Raw genomic sequence first — 19,351 nt, forward strand, 5'->3', positions numbered from 1 at the left:
GCAGTACCTATTTATCTACTTGCATTTTGACGTGCTTTCGAACTGCTAGGTTGGCAGGAGCTGGGACTGAGCAACAGGAGCTCACCCCGCCGTGGGGATTCGAACCACCGACCTTCTGATTGGCAAGCCCTAGGCTCTGTGGTTTAACCCACTGCGCCATTTCTACTGGTTAGTAGCAGCTAGTAAATGCTCTGCCTCTGCAACCAGAGGTAGTAATGTTTCTGAATGCCAGTTGCTGGAGGCCACAGGAGGGGAGAGGGGTCTTATATGCTTGGGTCCTGCTTGCCACAGCCATCTGGTTGACCACTGTGAGAACAGAATGTTGAACCACATGGGCCAGTGGCCTGATCCAGCAGGTTCTTCTTATGTTCTTCTTATGACTCTATGCTACTTCCAGGATCAGAGGCTGAGTACTGGTTGCAGGGGGGATCAAGAGGGGAGAGCATTGTTGATCCATAAGGGTGAAAGGGTCCTCCAAAGTTCCCGTTCCAAAACAAGGTTCTCTTAATAATTTTCTACAGCTCAGAAATGATGCAGTCATGAAGAAGAGAAATGTTGTGGTCGCAGGACTTGGAAAAGAAGGTTTTGCTTTACAAGTGGTTTACAAGAAAGATTGAGGAAAGGGCATTACGAATTGACCTGAGAAATGGGAAGGGGAAAGAGAATACAGAGGAGGGAATACTAGCAAGAAGGTGGCTTCGGGTGAAAAATGATCTGAGCACGGATTTAACAGTAAATGCAGAACAGAAAGGATAATTTCAGGAGATCTTAAAGAGAAGAAAGTGGTAGGACCACAAGATTATGGTAAGGGAGAAAAAGAAAAATTAACAGTTAGTTGGTGAGGGTTATCATTAATCAGGTATGAAACACAAGGACTGAACCACACCATTGTACCACCAGTATTAACCTGACTGGCAGTAACTCTCCAGGGTTTCAGACAGGTGACATTCGCAATGCTTCCTAGAAATGCCAAGGATCAAGCCTGGGTCGCTTTGCTACGCAAAACATATTATCCCTGCCTAAGGAACTTAGGAGTTAGCAAGACCTTCTACAATGACAGAGAAATTTGGGGAGGAATACTGGTTAGAAGCATATAGAGAAGTAGACGCCTTCAGTGTTTTTGGAAACATTTTGTGTACTCAAAGTAGGAAAGACAAAGTAGGAGAGCCAGGGGAACCTGGAGACCATCAGGAGGGAGACTGATAAGACACAAAGAATTGGCGGTTTCTGGCATTTCTCCAATTAAAACAGTGGCAGGAGGTGTGTGTATACTCCTGGCAGAGAAGAGGCTTGAGGCTACCATCTTGATACCCATTTGGTGCTGAAGCTGAACCTAGGACTGATAATGTGAGGAATGAGCCCAGACAAATAATTGCCTCCTGTGGGGTTGCGAAATGGACTCCTGGGAGTGCTGAGGAACATTTTAAGGTATTTGCAGTTCACTCATTGCACTTGCCAGTAAGACTTACCAAGTTTACGAGTATAAATAGAAAACTCTTTAAAATCAGCTCCCAGACTTCCCACTGAAGCCCAATTACTACTAAACCAAAATAATGCTTTGCCCACCATTCCCCCCCTAGCTTAACACACAGTACAGTACCGTAGTACTGATTCCCAAGTGGAGGTTCAAGAACCGTTAGTGGCTTCCTTAGCCTTCTTGGCCTGTAACTAGGATGCTGCTAGAAACAAACATTATTGATAAAGTTGCACAATGGCTTCGGAAAGGTTTGAAAGGATCCCAAGCAAAGCTAAACTTGGTCAGTTTGGGCCACAAGTAAAAAGTTTGGGATGCCTCAGAGAAAGGAAAATGCACAAGGTGCTAACCAAATTGGATACGGTGGCCATCTCTAGGCCTACAGTGAGGTAAGGAAGGCAGATGCTCATTGAGAGATCATCAGGCAAGTTGTGCTATAGAAAGTGGAGGCATGTGCCAAATATGGATCATGTGTTGTATTCGTCAGGGAGGGGCAGATTGGGGCAAGAGGACACACTTTCCAACTCCTGAGCATGTGAAACAGGTGCATCTTCTGCATTTGAAGCAAACAAAGAATTCAGTATTTAGTGTACTGTGGTGGTGCCAAATTTGTCTTTCTTGGCACACTTTTCTGGACCTCAAGCTCTTTGCTAACTAGCCAGCAACCCTGTTGACAAAAACACAAAAGCAAAACACCACACTTTTCATTGTGTTATTTTATGTATCTATTTATTCGCTAGGGTCTTTAACACTAGACCTTTCAGGATAAGAATCTCCTCTCTCCCCAACACTTCCTGCCTATGTGCATGAAGAACATGTACCAGTTCATTTCCAGTGAGGTTCTGTGTAGAGCAGCAGGCAGCCTCTTCAGTTCTCCAAAATCTTTCCTACTGTCGTAAGGGTTGCCAGACTCAATAGAGGACAGGACTTCTGTGCCTTTAATTGCCCTGCTCTCTTTTGAGTCTGGAAACCTTAAAGAGAAAGCAGCAGACCCTTTTCTTGGAAATTAAACAAAGGGTCTGCTGGTTTCTCTTTAAGGTTTCCAGACTCAAAAGAGAGCAGGGCAATTAAAGGCACAGAAGTCCTGTCCTCTATTGAGTCTGGCAACCCTAACTGTCGTACCCACAGTTTTTCCCAATCATGCAGCCATGTTGGAAGTTCTTGACCCTGTTGGACGGCCTGGTTGTGGGATGATTACATATTTAATTCCTTTCCTAGTGCAGCTTAAATGCAGCTCTCCATGAGGAACAGAGCCACTACACTCAGTTTTTCTGTCGCTTTCCGGAAAGGATTGATTAAAAAGCTACCACTGATGACCAGAAGAACACACAAGTTGATACTCTTCTTCAGATGTATTTCTGTTTGCACATATTAGTTGTGGCTGCCCCAGCTGCCTGGAGAGCAATCAGTGATGGGTCACTCCTGAAGCCTTATCTCAGTGAGGCTCTCAGTGTGGCCTTGCAATGCTTTTGACTGCCATGCTAGAGTGCTGGATGGGCTATTTGCATCTTTAGAAGTACCCAGTTGCAGAGGGACACCATGTCTGGTACACAACTGTCAGGTGGGGTGTGGGGAAGACAGAGAGCATTACACAAAGCGCCCACCTGAGAGGCAGCTGGAATTCTGTGTTTGTGAGTGAGAGCCGCTCAGCTGATTCAAGTACTCTTTGGATCTCTTGCTTTTCATTCAGGAGAATGCAACTGTCAAACTTGCTAGGTTGAAAATTTATCCTGTGCTTGAGTCCAACTCAATTAATTTCAAAAGATTGTCATGACACTCTCGTGGTGGAGTGTCACAGAGCCCCGTCTCTGTTGTTCTCTTATTTTTTTGTGCCTGCTTGTCACACCTTTTGTATTAACATAACATCGTCACATAACATTGTCTCTCTTTCTGGCTCTCCGTCTCCGTACGCTACTCTTTGGGAAGTGCCAGGCATGCGTGACCATGGTGCTCTTTTTTATCAAATCAGGTATCACTGGTTTCTTTTTCATTTGCTTTTCCTTTTAACATGAAACATTATCATTGCAATTGAAGGCTAGACACACACACAAAAAACCTGAGCAACTGCAATCAGAGCTGTTAGTGAGATTCATAATAGCATAAGAACTGTCCTGCTGGGTCAGACTAAGGTCCATCTAGTCCAGTATTTCCAATAGTTGCCAACCAGATGTTTTTGGGTGTGCTGTTTTCTCCCAGCATCCAGACGTATGTTGCCCGGTATGTATGTAGAGACTGTGTTTGGTTATTGTGACTAATCACTCCTACGGATGGGCAAATTTGTCCATTCTGGTTTTTTCTCAGCTTCTAATGTTTCTATTCTTAGGTTCAGGTCTCTATTTCTCCACATCGGTTTGATAATTATTTTTTAAAATGATAATTCCTTAGGAAAATTCATCGAGATGTTGGTGCAAATTTCTCCCAATTTTTTTAAAACAAATTCTTTATTTAAATCATTAAAACAAAATATACAGTGATATAACATAATCATAATGGAAAATAACATAATCTAACATAACATAATATAACATAATATAACGTAACATAACATAACATAATATACCTTAATAACATAACATAACATAACATAAATGGTCAAACGAAACAAAAACAAAACAAAATTGGTGCAAATTTCTCCCAATTATACAAATTTTTGCACAACCATTTTCAACAATGCAATGCCTTTTTCTGTGTTCTTTTCCAATAACACATTCATTTACGTTCAAGTACGTTTCCGAGCACAGTTCAAAGTGTTGGTGCTGACCTTTAAAGCCCTAAATGGCCTCGGTCCAGTATACCTGAAGGAGCATCTCCACCCCCATCGTTCTGCCCGGACACTGAGGTCCAGTACCGAGGGCCTTCTGGCAGTTCCCTCGTTGCGAGAAGCCAAGTTGCAGGGAACCAGGCAGAGGGCCTTCTCGGTTGTGGCGCCCGCCCTATGGAACGCCCTCCCATCAGATGTCAAAGGAAAAAAAACAGCTACCAGATTTTTAGAAGACATCTGAAGGCAGCCCTGTTTAGGGAGGCTTTTAATGTTTAATAGATTATTTTATTTCATTTTTCTGTTGTAAGCCGCCCAGAGTGGCTGGGGAAACCCAGCCAGATGGGCGGGGTATAAATAATAATAATAATAATAATATATTATTATTATTATTATTATTTTATGAACCGTTTACCCTACCGTATGCCTTTTCATACACATTACATGGATTAACAACTGCTTTGCAAAATTCGGAGAAGGGCACATTTCAATGGATGGCATGCTGTTTTGGGAAGTGTAAATTAGTTAGACTTGCCTTTGAATATGAACTGAACTGAACTGAATTTCTCTTCCATCCCTCGGGGAAAAATCCAGGTTTGCAGAAGTACCGTATTTTTCTGTGTATAAGACTAGGTTTCCCCCCTAAAAAATAACATCAAAAATTAGGGGGTGCCTTATATATCGATACATCTTCCCCCATTTTCTTAAATCTAAGTCCCCCAAAATAGGGGGCATCTTATACATGGGGGCATCTTACAGAAGGAAAAAATACAGTACATTAAGGAAACAGGTAAAAACCCCAAAATGGTCAACTGGAAAAGAGTGGACAATTGGTGATGAGGAACAGAATGGCATGTTGGAGAAGGGCATGGCTGACTGGAACCCTGAAAAGGAATACTTCTATTAGGAGATAAGAATATGCTGCAGTGTTTTGTTGCAGGTCTCACTTTGCACCTGATAGTGCTGACTATAAGTGCTGAGGAGAAGTATAGAATCATAGAATTGTAGGGTTAGAAGACACCATAAGGTTCATCTAGTCCAGTCCCCTGCAATGCAGGAATCTCAAGTAAAGCATCCATGAGAAATTTCATACAAAAATATGTTTATTAGGAGAATTTTTCACGAGGACTTTTTTTTTTAAGTTGCAAACTGATATGGAAGTATGGTGAAATGAACTTAAGATTGGATAAATGACAAACTGGGAGAAACTGAAACTATTCACACATCCTTAAGTTATCCCCATCATCCTGATACTTTTCCTCTTGTTCCTTGGCGGTCCTGTTTTTTCTCAGCACTCACCACCCGAGTTTGGTATTAGAGGGTGATGGGGAGGGATAGGAATTCAACCTTTCTATACTGTTTATTCATCTGTTACACAGGAAGGTCAATAAATTAGTGGAAAGAATAAGCTTTTCTTCATTCAGTACTTTATCTTGTGCTGCAAGTTGGTGCTTGCTAGCATTTAGATTAGTATTTTTTTACCAGTTACTCAGTATAATAGACTACTGAAGCTGCCACCAAGTGATAAATCTTCACACATTCCATTTTGTTTTTCTTGATAATTGCAACAGTCTCTTGTAAATTTGAACACATGAAGCCGCCATCTTTTTTGTTTTTATTCTTCTTGTTTTATTCTTCTTTTATTTTTGTTTTATTCTTCTTGGATCACGTCTTTAGCTCATTGTATTTGATTGCAGTAACTCAACAAAAATATGAAAGATGCAATGAATTATCTTACCTTGGTTTTGGATTCACAACCAGTATTGTAGGAGGAAAACATTTCATAGCATTCGGTTGCATTTGTTCCTTGTTACCCTTGCCGCACGTAACCCACCCCCCCATCTCAATTCCAACTTGACGCTCCTTGAGGCAGAGACCAGGCTTTTTGCTTATCTGTCAAGCTCCAACACTGTACACTGTGCTTTGTACGTGAGGAAAAAAGAGCATGCCTGTTGCCCACATGAGTCAGGTAAAGGGGTCCTAATGCAAGAAGTTGGGGTTCAGTAATATTTAAGGTGGCAGATTCTTATTAATGTATTCCAGTCTCAGTGAAATTTATTTTGAAAGTGGGAGTTTCTCAAGAATAAATTTCAGCCCTAAGATAGATTCCAAGACAACACCATTCATCTGTTTACTTGCTGTCAGCATGCCACAGATGATAGATAGATAGATGATAGATAGATAGATGATAGATAGATAGATAGATAGATAGATAGATATGCAGTGCTTTTTTCTGGGGGTACGCATACCCCTAAACATTTTGTGAATCTAAGTTTGGCCTCATTGAGGGGCAGTATTTCAATATGAGAGTACCCATAATCTTTTTTTAATTTTTTTTAAAAAGCACTGTTTATATGTAAGGCACCTTCTGCTTCACATTGAGTGTTTGCAAATTCAACATAACATACAGGATGAGAAAATCTTGGGGTCATTAATGACTAAATAAGGTGACAGGACCTTTTTTTGTTTGCAACAAGCAGGAAACCATCCATTTCCCGGGTTTGTTATCCAATTCAAATAGTAGTTTTTCAAACAATTTAAAACACAGTCTTCCCCAGCAGTGCTGTCTGTGACTGATGGTAGCTCTAGTTCAAAACATCTGGAAGGTACCAGATTGGGGGAAACTGATTTAGAGCTTGATGGATGAGCATCTGCCCCTGAAGAAGGAATTCAAAGGCTCTTGGTAGCGTTTCCACAGAGATTTTACTAACTTTCCTGAAGCAAATTGTTACCTTTATGTTGGATTTTAATGTTGGGAGGAACTTCTGAATATTTTGGTTACCTACTCAGATGAAAGCAGCTTTGCCTCCCCTTCCCCCCACTTTTCCTACTTCCTTAGTGGTGATTTGTTTTCATATTTTGCAGCCAGGTTCTTTCCTTCCTCAGTTCCCCAGTGAAGCGCTGTCTTGCTACCATCATCATAATTTGCTTAAGGTTCGCTGTTGCAAGTTAGGAAAGCAGTTCCTTTAGAAGTCCTCATGAGAAGTTTTGAAACTGTTTCAAGACTATCAGAAATGAAGAACTAGAGTCTTTGGTTATTTGCAAAACAAGCCTGGAAATAGAAGTAGCAACAGATCAAGGGATGGCTGACATGCAATAGTGTGCCTTTAATATTTGAAAATAGTGGTGGTGGTTGCTTGCATGACATAACATTTCCCCCCCCTGCATACCCTCCCCTGAATTTGTTGTGTGGTTCCCTCCAAGTATCTGGCGCAGATTTGGAGAGGGCATGGGGTAGGAGGAAATCTACCATTATTTACTTTTACTGGTTCTTTATTAATGTCAAAATAAATACTTTGCCTTCATCATTTTAGACATTCATTAGCCCACACAGAGAACTGGAAGAGAGCACACCAATGCAGGCTTCACTTGAAGTGCAAATGGTAGCTTTGGAGGGGACTGATTTTTGCTGCAAAGAGAGAAAGAGTTAAAAAAATTCCCACCCTCCCCATGGTTCTGAGACTGCTCTGGCTTTCCTGTAATTGCTATTTTACATTATGAGAAATGTGCACATTAATTGCATTCACGCAATTAATGTCCTGTCTAGTTTGGCCCTGAGTCACATTCAGCAGATCTAGTTAATGAAGTAACACTGTCTGCCACTACTGTCTTAACACAACATGCACTTTACAGGGGTATGAGTTGTTGTTGTTTAGTCATTCAGTTGTGTCCAACTCTTCATGACCCCATGGACCAGAGCACGCCAGGCACTCCTGTCTTCCACTGCCTCCCACAGTTTGGTCAGACTCATGTTGGTGGCTTCGAGAACACTATCCAACCATGTCGTCCTCTGTCCTCCCCTTCTCCTAGTGCCCTCAATCTTTCCCAACATCAGGATCTTTTCCAGGGAGTATTCTCTTCTCATGAGGTGGCCAAAGTATTGGAGCCTCAGCTTCAGGATCTGTCCTTCCAGTGAGCACTCAGGGCTGATTTCCTTCAGGATGGATAGGTTTGAGTCCATGGGACTCTCAAGAGTCTTCTCCAGCACCATAATTCAAAAGCATCAATTCTTCGGCGATCAGCCTTCTTTATGGTCCAGCTCTCACTTCCACACATCAGTACTGGGAAAACCATAGCTTTAACTATACGGACCTTTGTTGGCAAGGTGATCTCTCTGCTTTTTAAGATGCTGTCTAGGTTTGTCATTGCTTTTCTCCCAAGAAGCAGGCATCTTTTAATTTCGTGACTGCTGTCACCATTTGCAGTGATCATGGAACCCAAGAAAGTAAAATCTTTCACTGCCTCCATTTCTTCCCCTTCTATTTCCCAGGAGGTGATGGGACCAGTGGCCATGATCTTGGTTTTTTTGATGTTGAGCTTCAGACCATATTTTGCGCTCTCCTCTTTCACCCTCATTAAAAGGTTCTTTAATTCCTCCTCACTTTCTGCCATCAAGGTTGTGTCATGAGCATATCTGAGGTTGTTGATATTTTTTCTGGCAATCTTTATTCCAGCTTGGGATTCATCCAGTCCAGCCTTTCGCATGATGAATTCTGCATATAAGTTTAAAAAGCAGGGAGACAATATACAGCCTTGTCATACTCCTTTCCCAATTTTGAACCAATCAGTTATTGCATATCAAGTTCTAACTGTAGCTTCTTGTCCCACATAAAGATTTCTCAGGAGACAGATGAGATGATAAGGCACTCCCATTTCTTTAAGAACTTGCCATAGTTTGCTGTGGTTGACACAGTCAAATGCTTTTGCGTAGTCAATGAAGCAGAAGTAGATGTTTTTCTGGAACTCTCTAGCTTTCTCCATAATCCAGCGCATGTTTGCAATTTGGTCTCTGGTTCCTCTGCCCTTTCGAAATCCAGCTTGCACTTCTGGGAGTTCTCTTTTTTTAAAAAAAAAAAAACATAATTTTTATTGATTTTACAAATTACAAAAGATGGTACATACATATACACCTTTTCCACCTTCTTCCCACCCCCCTCCATGGGTCCTCCCCTGCCACAGAAGTATCCCACGCAGGTGAACAGTCAGAAGTGGTCCATTTTATGATTGGGTTTCTGTCCTCCTCCCCCTCCCCTGCCCCCGAAGCCCCCCCCTGCCACCAGGGAGCTCCAGTGAACCAGGGCAGTACGCAGGAGTTCATCCATCCAACCATCTATTGTCATACCAAAAAAAAAAAAGAAAATACAAAAAGAGAAAAAGAGAAAAAAGAGAAGAAAAAAAAGACAAAAAGGAAAAAAGACAAAAAAAATTCATCATAATTGTTAAATTCATAATTGTTAAACCATATTTTGTGGGCTTCCCCACCCTCCCCCCTTCCCCGGTTTTCCTCCCTTATTTATCATCTTCAACAGTTTCATAGTTCATATTTTATAACATACACCTTTATATCTTGTACCACTTTTAAACTAACTATTATCATTTTCGCCTATTGTCCAATCACTGAGAAATCAAACTCCCATTTTTTCTTCCCGTGCCTAATTTTTACCCCTCTATAGGCCTCCATATTTTCACCTTTTTCCAGAATCAATTCACTTTTTAAACCTATAATTATTCCCAAACTAACCTTACACCCCCCCGAGTACTGGCTCCACCCCACCAATCCAGCAAGTTCCATAGTCAGCAGTCCAGTTATAGTCCTATTAACCCATCCTTACAATCACAACTTCACTTTCCCTTCACCCCACCCCCTGTTTACAGTCTTTTGCCATCCAGGCCTCCATATCAGACCCCTGAGCTTCTTCTCTTCTCTGCTTAATTTTTCCTTCTTCCCTGTGGTCATTCTGGAGTTCCAGTAAGTCCAATCGTGCCCCCCTCGAAGGGGAGGCACTCCATCCAACTTTTTGTAGAGTAAAATCATCATTTTTTTCGTGATGGGCTTCATTTTGTGTTAAGTCATCACAGTCCTCATCATTGTCATTCTCACATTCGTCTTCTTCAGTTTCAAAAGCTTCATCTTCTAAGAAATCATATTCTGCCATCATCATCTGGAATTGTTGCTGTAACACTTGCCGTTGTGTCTCCTCTTGGCATAGTTCTATTCTTGCTTCCCACATTAAGGTCAAAACAGTCCGCTGAAACTCAGGCGGGTACCTTTTTGTTGACATAGTTCAGTCCTGTCAAGGTCAAAACTTGTCACATGGGGTGGAATATAATCGCAGTCTATTTTCTCGACTCCATTTTAACAAGCTGGCTGCATTCTTAAAAATAAAGTTCGAACTCACATTTCAAAAGTATATAAACCAAAAAAGAATTTCCAAAAAGTCCAGAGATAAAGATAGAAATAGAATTTAACTATAAATCCTGATCAACTCACTGGATTGTCTGGGCTGCCGGCTCCCGAGGAACAGAAAGGTCTTTCTTAGTCTTAACTTCTTTCTGCAGGGCAATCACAACCACAGTCTCTCTCCCCTTTTACCCTGCATTTAGGGGAGATTCTCTTTGATGCCTTTGAGGAATCCTTTTAAGTTGAAATCTTCTGTTTACGGCTTCGGGTTTCTGTTTACTGTCTCTTATGTTACCGTAGGGGGGGGTGGCTTCCTCTTTTCCCCTCTCTCCCAGGTCCAAATTGTTGCCTTAATTTACATTCCAAAGAATCCAAATTACTCACAGTCTATTCATTTGCTGAATGTTCTTTGAAGAATTGGCCACCTCCACTTCCCAGACTCGCAGCTTCGCACTCTCAGAGCAGCAATGTCAGCCTGTCCGCCGCGGTTCACCTCCTCGCTCTCGGGGGCTTAAACAAAGCCGATCCGGGGAGGAGAGAGCCCGCTTTTGGCGCCGCCAGGCAAAATCTGTCCCCAAAAAGCTCGATTTGGGGCTTTTAAGGAGGTTTCGCTTCGCTGGAACGATTCCCTCCACCTCTGAAGCGCCGAGGTCCGCTCCGCTGTGCGGACCCCCGTCTGAGCAAGATGGCGTGGTCAACCGGAAGCCGCTGCACTTCTGGGAGTTCTCGGTCCACATACTGCTTAAGCCTGCCTTGTAGAATTTTAAGCATAACCTTGCTAGCGTGTGAAATGAGCGCAATTGTGCGGTAGTTGGAGCATTCTTTGGCACTGCACTTTTTAAAGGATTGGGTTGTAGACTGATCTTCTCCAATCCTCTGGCCACTGCTGAGTTTTCCAAACTTGCTGGCATATTGAGTGTAGCACCTTAACAGCATCATCTTTTAAAATTTTATGAGTGCTTGAGGGGTATGAGGGGTATGACTGCTTGCTTTTAAAATAAAGAAAAATCAAAGGTATACTGTAGTTTAAAGGCCAACAATGAGGATCTATATGCCAAGGAACAGGTGTGATTTCTTGTAGATTTTTAGCATTAATAGAGTTCTAACATTTTTCTCCTACTGATACCTTTCTTATACTGACACTTATACAAACAAACTTTGGTGTGGAATGTCCCGATCTTATAATATTTTCAGAATCTTTGCTTACTTGGTTTTAAAAAACAAAACAAAATCAAAAGTGTTAAAATGAATAATTTTTGTAGCCTTGATGCAAAATAAAATGTTTTCATTTCTAGCCAACTGAATTGTGTCATAAATTTCTGAAAATTTCCATTTTAAAAATGTAGTGGGTGATTAAAAATTACCTTTCTATTTGCGATATGCTATTTAATTTTTTAACAAGAGTTAACAATGCATCTTAAATGCCCAGTTTGCGTTGCATACAGTAAGTTAACCCTTGTGTATACACAGTGGTGTGCAAATGCCTTCTGATATGAATCCTGTGACAACAAGGTTTTTGATGTAAACAGAGGGCTGAGCATATGAGTAGGTTTTGCAAAAAGAACAAATTTTATCACTGTGTGGCCAGTGTCTGGTGCCAGTGTTCTGCCACACTAGCTAGCTGCCCAGCAAAAGGTTTAAATCTCTACTCTGTTTTGCCATTCGTAATGGGTGAGTAAGCTTTGACCATCTAAAAATCTCTCTTTGGCTTCTCTCTCCCTCTCTTGACCCAGCTTGCCTCCCCACCCCTTCTCCCCATTATGACACTTATTATTTTTCCATTCACAGCAAAACTATTCACATCAAGGTAATTGATGATGAGGAGTATGAGAAAAACAAGACTTTCTTCATTGAGCTGATGGGCCCACGCATGGTGGATATGAGTTTACAGAAAGGTGTAGTACTGGTTCTCCCAACTAACATTAACACTCTTCTTTCCTCTTTCTCTCGTCTCCTTGCCTTTCTTTTCTCACTCTCTATAGTCTCTTTCTGTTTTCCAACTGCTCAATCCTTAACACTGCTGTGTATGCACAACCTGTCACATGGTACTGATGGGAGCTAGCGAGACAATGCATTCTAGGTCTGGGGAAAGGTGTGTGCCTTTGGTGTGTGTGGCTTATGAATATCAGCGCACATTCTTGGAATAACTAGACACTGGGGTTTTCAGCTCCATCATTGACACCACAGAATAGGCTGTGTTCCATCATGAAGTAAAGCTGTGTATTTCTTGAAGCTCTTTCCGTGAAGCTACCCTCACAAACAGCATTTGCTCTTGGCATGCCAGGCATGCCCCAATGTCTGCAATGCACAATGGTCAGCACACCGTTTTGCAAGAGTAACTGTTTAGTTCTTTGCAAAAGGAAGAGTTTCGCCAATCAATTTTGTCTAGCCCTTTAAAAAATGATATTTCTACTTACTGAATTTGGGGCATAATGGATAAAATTGCAGTCAGTGGTGATATCGTGAACAAATAGAAATTCAGGCTACATACTTCCAATATTTCTAGATTTCACTGTGTGCAACATGCTCTTGTGCCATTCTTGTGTGCTCCTGACCTTATGCTAATGCCACTCTCCTTGCCAATAAGGCCACAGATAATGGTTGCACTTTTATTTCAACTCCACGTTGGTTCCATAGACCCAAAAGAAAACCTCTCTACAGTACATCTGTTGAAGTGTGATTATGTAGAGGTCGATTAGGCTGAAAGCAGGAGTGGTGTGGTTGGGGCTGTGCAAAGACGGCAGCAGAGCCAGTCCAGGGCTCCTGCCAGTGTGTCCATGCATCAGGGCCAGCCCACCCAAGAGGCAAGGTGAGGCAACCACCTCAGGCAGCAGGATCCACACAGGCAGCAGATCTGGCCTCCAAACAAAGTATATCTTGCTGCTGCACTCCTTGGAGGCCAGATCTGCCACCTCCTCGGCAGCCCATCCCCAGTGCCACCTCTACAGCAACATCTTGATGAGTAGGAGCCACTGCTGGTCTCCTCCCACCCCCAGGGAAGAAATGGCCAGGGCTGCCCTCTGGGGTCTCTTGAGCTCTGCACCCGCCTGGTGTGATTCAGAGCAGGCCCCTGCCCACCCCCGACTGCCTTTGATTCCCACTTTAACCATCAGATAAGGTTGAGTTTATCCCTGCCCTTGTTCCCAATGTAGATCCTACTTGCTTGGCAGGGGCGCCATTTTGTAGTTCAACATGTCTTAAGCTGGCCCTGCCGTGCAGCCTTGACCATACTGTTGTCTTGCCCAAGCCTTGTCCAGGTAAGCCATAGGGATGGCAATGTCTGGATGGTCACTCCACCCCACTGGCCATGACTGGCTGAGAAAATGATCTGGCATGATTCCCCCAATGGCAGCATAGCTGAACAGTGATTTTCCCTTGGCCTACCCATATCTGCGTTTGTGCTCTCTCACTGTCACCCCCCACCCACCCACCATGCACTTGCTCTTTGTTCCATTTGGCCTCTATTTCCAAGTGCACTTCTTTTACCCTCATGACTTCCTTCCAGATTAATGCAGAGGCAGAGTCACAGTGTAACATTTTGCATTTTAAGAAAAGGTTAGTTGCAACACCTAAGTGTTGTTCCACATCTGTTTCCCCACCAAGCTACTCAGGAGCCCAACTTCAGGGTCTCCTCCTTCACACAATTATTTTGATGTTGACCTGACATCTTTGTGACCAGGACTGTTTCTGAGCTGTGCCTTTGAGGCTGTCAACATCACCCTGGAGGCAGAAGTGTAGATGTGGGAACAGCGGCAACATACACAGCTATCTAAATCCCTTCTTCCTTAAAGGCCTTTCCAATACACATAGAGAGACTTTACCAGAGAATGGTGGCAGTCTGCTGCACCTGACTGTACTTTGGGAATTGAGAGTGTTTTAAACATGTGACCCTAAAAAACACTTTTGAGCTTTTCTCACTCTTTGTGCCATGTATTAATTTGGCAGAGAATTCAGAAGAGAGTATCTGCCGCTGTCAGGGTAGATTTTTCATTTGCGTTAGGAGCCAATTTAAGCCTCATATGTGGAAATGCCCTGAGATAGGTGTCTGACAAAAGTCTTAACTGCTATTTATTTGTCTCTCAGAGTCACTTCTGATATTCTTCACATTACAAAGGCCTGCGTCAGACGGTAGCTACTTTGTGCCACTTACCTTACCTATGTGTGGTTTCAAAATGTAAGGAGTGAAATTTTCACATCTGCTTCTCCCGAACAAGTAACTAGGAGGGATTGTGTTAGAACTGGCCTAAGAGCTCTAATAGAAAGCCCCCGGGACATTACAGGGCAATCACCAGGGGGGAAGAGAAAGTAGGAAATGATCATTTTTCTTCCTTTTGACACATTTGACAGAATAAAAGCAACCATAGTGTTACCATTAGCCCTTTTCTGCTGCAGCCTTAGTGTTAACATAATGTACCATTAGGAAGGGAAAGAATCAAGTCAGTGAACTTCGTAAAAGTCATTTAAGCTGCATTCTCACCAGTGTCTCTTTTTTGAATGAAAATGACATGCTAACCTGGTTGCATTGCATTCTGCCCTTAACCTTGTAACACTGAATTTCATGAACACTGAGTAGCACCTAGGGTTGCCATAAATCAAAAAGGGGGAAAAACCAGGACACCCCAAAGTTGTTCAGCTCTTCTCCCCTCCCCCAAAAAAGAAACTTGATTTGACTTGCCGCCTTTAGGAAATTCCCCAAAGACATCAATTCCACCTTTGAAATCCTGGAAATGGCTGGGGGTTGGAGTGGGGGTTCTAGACTTATGGCAGCCCTAGCAGCACCTCATTCAGCAAAAGCAAATTTCTAAGCCACAGTAGGCACTTCCAACCCCCCCCCAAAAGAACTAGGTAAACATATCACATCCTGGCTTGGTTGGCATTAAGCTTAACTATGATTTAAAGCTGAATGAGAAACATGCTGGTGCTCAGTGCAAAATTTGCAAGCACTTTAATCCCCTCACGCTCCTGCTGCTGCCACACTGCCAGGAACTAAGCCATGGTTTGTCTTAGCATTACATCCAAACCGAGGCTTGTATTGTCCCTCTCCAAACAAACCACGAACTGTAACTAACGTTTCTTCTTGGATTCCATTGCAAGATTTGTTTGGGGAAAACAAACTACAGGCTGAATTCAGGCAGAATGCTCATGGATTCATTCTCAGCAAGAGCAGAGAAGGAGCCAAGCAGCTGCCATTTTAGCTCCATGCACCAATAAACCTGTAAACCATAGTTAAACTTAAATGGACCTGCAATTGCAGGCGTGTGTTTTTAAAGGAAAGGGGGAAAGTCAGTGTGTGTCTTCTTGGAGCAAGAGAACTACCCTAGATGGAAAGGGGTGTGTGCATGTGTACGTGTATGTGTGTATGCTAATGTAACCATGCTCCCCACCAAAGACCAATGCTGATATTATAAAATGTGTGTGTGTGAGAGAGAAAAATTGGCTCTTCTCCTAAAACACTTCAGGTATGTATGTGTGTCTAGGGCTCTCTTGTGCCTATGGACATTTTTGATTGGTTATTGTCGAGCCAGCTGACAAGCTGTTATTACCATGTGACACTCAACTAAATGTGCTGCAGAAATCACCTTCCACTAACCATCAACAAGGACCAGGTTCCCTTTCCTCGCCCTCTGCCCCTCCCAGCCCTCCTTTCCTCCTCTAACGTTCTCTGACTCACCTAAAGATCAGCTACGACCAGCGTGCCATAGAAAGCCAGTGAAAGGGCTGCCACAAGCAGTGGCAGGAGTGGGAATGGTGCATGTGGGAATGGTGTGGCGGTGGAGGTGCTGCCGCTTGCTGCTGTTGCTGCATCTGCTCCCAACCAGGCAACCCACTGTACACACATGTCTTTCTTGTTGTCCCTACAGGAAGACCGTAAGGGTTAATATAGTAGATGAGGAGGAATACGAAAGGCAGGAGAATTTCTTCATTGCCCTTGGTGAACCGAAATGGATGGAACGAGGAATATCAGGTGTGAGATTCTTTTTGGAAAAACAGACAAAAGAAACCCAAATCCACAAAAAAGTAATCTTTTTGCTTCCCCTCCCCCTTTTTTCTCTCTTTCGTTTTTTCACGGACCAAGTTTTATTCCTTTCCCTCCTATATTCTCGCTCTCACCCTGTTTCGGTCCCATCTCTAAGTTTTTGAGCCTAGCTTATTTCGGATCCTCCTTTCGTGCAGTGCTTGTGCCTTTCAGGGCGTGTGAGCCGCGTGTGTTTGGACCGTTTCTTCTCTTTCTATCTCTCTCTCGCTTTCTTCCCCCTTTCGGTGACATCTTTGGCCTTCTCCTGTTTCCCTCTCCCTCATGCCGAGACTGAAAGCACTTCCCCAAACCCCCACCCCAAAGAATGCAACTTGCATGGCTGCCTTTTCAGCTTCCTCCCCAGTTCTGTATCTTGCACAGTCTTTCCCGCCTCCTCCTCCTTGCTCCTTTTCTGTGGCATAACTTGCGGTGGATGACTTTGGGTGCTGGTGAATTTTTATTTTTTAACACCTACAGCTGGAGTTGTGATGAACGGGTTCTGTCATAATAATGACAATTAGCATTTGCATTCTGTTTGCTTCTTCAGTGCAAAAATCTGACAGCCTGGCAAGGAAAAATTATACTTTTATTAATAAAACTTCACAGCTCTAACATTAGGAACTCGCTAAACATTCTGGTTAGCTGGCAGATGAAAATGAAGCTGAGTGCACATCAGCAACAGAGGAGTCTGTTGATTTTGGAAGTTAAACCATCTTCTGAGGCATCACTCCTAGGCCGGTTTATGGGCATGTGACAGGCACCCACCTCAAAAGGGCAGGCACACGAGGCTGTATCAAGGCTTTTCACACAGCTCCTCTTCATTTCAGTGGGTCTTGTCAAGGGGGTCCCAGTGTACGAAACCACTGACCAAAGCGAGCAGCATCCTATACCACTGAATGCAGAAGTTTTGAGAAGACAGAGATAAACTCACTTTTAAAGTATTTTTTTAAAAAATATTTAATATATAACAAGTATTTTTTTAATATATAACAAAAACATGCATTAAATATTTTAGATCAATAAATTGTATTTCCTAGTATAATACATATCGTACAAACAAATCAAATTCTCTTGGCTTTATGGTTAAATAAATTGATGCTTTCATACAGCTGTTTTTTAAAAAAATGACATTAAATAATGGTTCTCCAATACAACAACAACAACACTGGGGATATATCTTTGCTGGCTCTTCTGAAAAAAAAGGCTGCAAAATTTTAAAGCACCAATTCCTTCAAGCATAAAGCCAGAAGAGCTTGATTTGTTTGTGTATGGTAATCCTGCCCTATTCTGGGGGTTCATAATGCAATATTAAACAAAGAAATTAAAACTGTGTGATGAAACTGCTCAAGTGTTTTAAATCAAGTATTTTAAGCTAATTTTTTAAATAAAGCCTCTCCAATGCTTACTCATAACCCCCTAAATCCAATCCTCCCAATCCACTCCTTTGCCTCTCAGCCAAGGGAATGCCAACCTTCCATCAACGCTTCTTCTCCCTCTCACAGGTCTGTTACCGGCACCTAATAAGCTCTACCTTTCTTCCCGCCCTCCCCAGCCCAGCCCAGCCTTTCCTAATGCACTTCAGCAATGGTATCCACAACAACCCTGTTAGCTTTTTCCTTGGTTCTACTATTTCTGTACTCTTGATTCTTCCCTTCCATATAACCTCTGCGAAGAAAGGGTCATGCCAGATAAAGCGAAGGGAGACCTTTGATGGATCTCCCCTTGGTTTCTTCACAGCTAAACTTTGCTATGGAGCGACCCAATGTCAAGTCAAGCCCCCAGAGGGGGGGGAGCTAATGAATTTCCTGCCTGTTATGCCCCCATGGGGCAAACAGCATCTTTTGGGGGGGTTTGATTTATTTCACATGTCATGGGGAGACAGCTTCCTCATCCTGTGCTCTGGTCACTGTCCAACTCAATTCACCTCATGGGTGCTTTTAGGTACGGATAAAAATCAGAGGAGGTCCAGTCCCAGATCTCCTACCATATCATCTAGTTGGCCCTAACCATTCATCTTTAATAACAATGTGGCAGAGACAAATTCAGCAAGGACTGAAGCTCAGTGGTAGAGCACATGCTGTGCCTGCAGAAAGTCTTGGTTCAATCCCTGCATCTCCCGGTCAAGTTGGGAAAGACTCCCGCCTGAAACTCTGGAGAGCTGCTGCCAGTCAGTGTCATCAGTGCTAAGGTAGATGGACCAATGGCCTGACTTTGCATAAAGCAGCTTTCTATGTTCCTACTGAGGCGGCCACACATGTTGCTGCTACTACCATTATTATAGGGACAGGTGCCCCTTTCAGGGTTTGAGCCTAGAGAATGTACAGCTATGCAGGTGGAGTCCTGGCCCCTGCCTGGGTTGGAGAGACTGTGTGGAAATGAGAACAGGTGTTGATAGCTCTGTTGTCCTTTGTGTGAATTTGTGTTTTAATGTTTATTTCACTCTGCCAAGTTATTTGGTAGAGAAATGAGGCTGAACCAATGTGTGCCTCTTCCTTCCCTCTCTCCCGGATTAACTGTACATCCTATTTAGATAAATTCATCCTATAAGATGTTCAATCTTTGTTACCCTCCAGGCTTCTAGTGTATTAGCTAAATTGAATTAAATTGTATTTTGTGAGCTCCTCAGCCATTTTACGTTTGAATTCCCTTCAGAATTATTGGCTGTAACTATGTTCGGCCCTCATAATCCTGTGCGTTATCAGTTTCCCGACATTTCCCTCTTTTGTAATCTCATTCTGTGACAATGCCCCCCACAGAACACCTGAAAAGATTAGGCCTGAGGTGGGTATCCTCTTTCTCTTTCCTTTGTAGCTTGGTAAGGAACTCAGGGATCAGAACCTATCAGCAAACACACCTCTTCTTGCCAATGCCCTTATTCCATTTGTGATAACAAATGCAAAACAACCGCCGCCACCAAGAGTT

The 19,351-nt window shown here is 42.9% G+C and overlaps 1 protein-coding gene across 3 annotated transcripts in view; it reads left to right on the top strand.

Moving 5' to 3' along the window:
* The window catches only part of SLC8A3 (solute carrier family 8 member A3), a 161,628-nt gene that overhangs the window by 114,848 nt on the left and 27,429 nt on the right, over positions 1–19,351 (top strand). For 2 of the 3 annotated variants that reach the window (XM_035113366.2, XM_035113377.2), the window contains exon 3: positions 12,202–12,308. In XM_035113366.2, coding sequence (XP_034969257.1) covers positions 12,202–12,308 — 107 coding nt within the window. Of the gene's footprint in view, positions 1–12,201; positions 12,309–16,274; positions 16,379–19,351 lie in introns of all 3 variants that reach the window. The other variant, XM_035113403.2, reaches the window with a different exon arrangement.

Source organism: Zootoca vivipara, chromosome 1 (genome assembly GCF_963506605.1).
Source record: "Zootoca vivipara chromosome 1, rZooViv1.1, whole genome shotgun sequence".
NCBI lineage: Eukaryota > Metazoa > Chordata > Lepidosauria > Squamata > Lacertidae > Zootoca > Zootoca vivipara.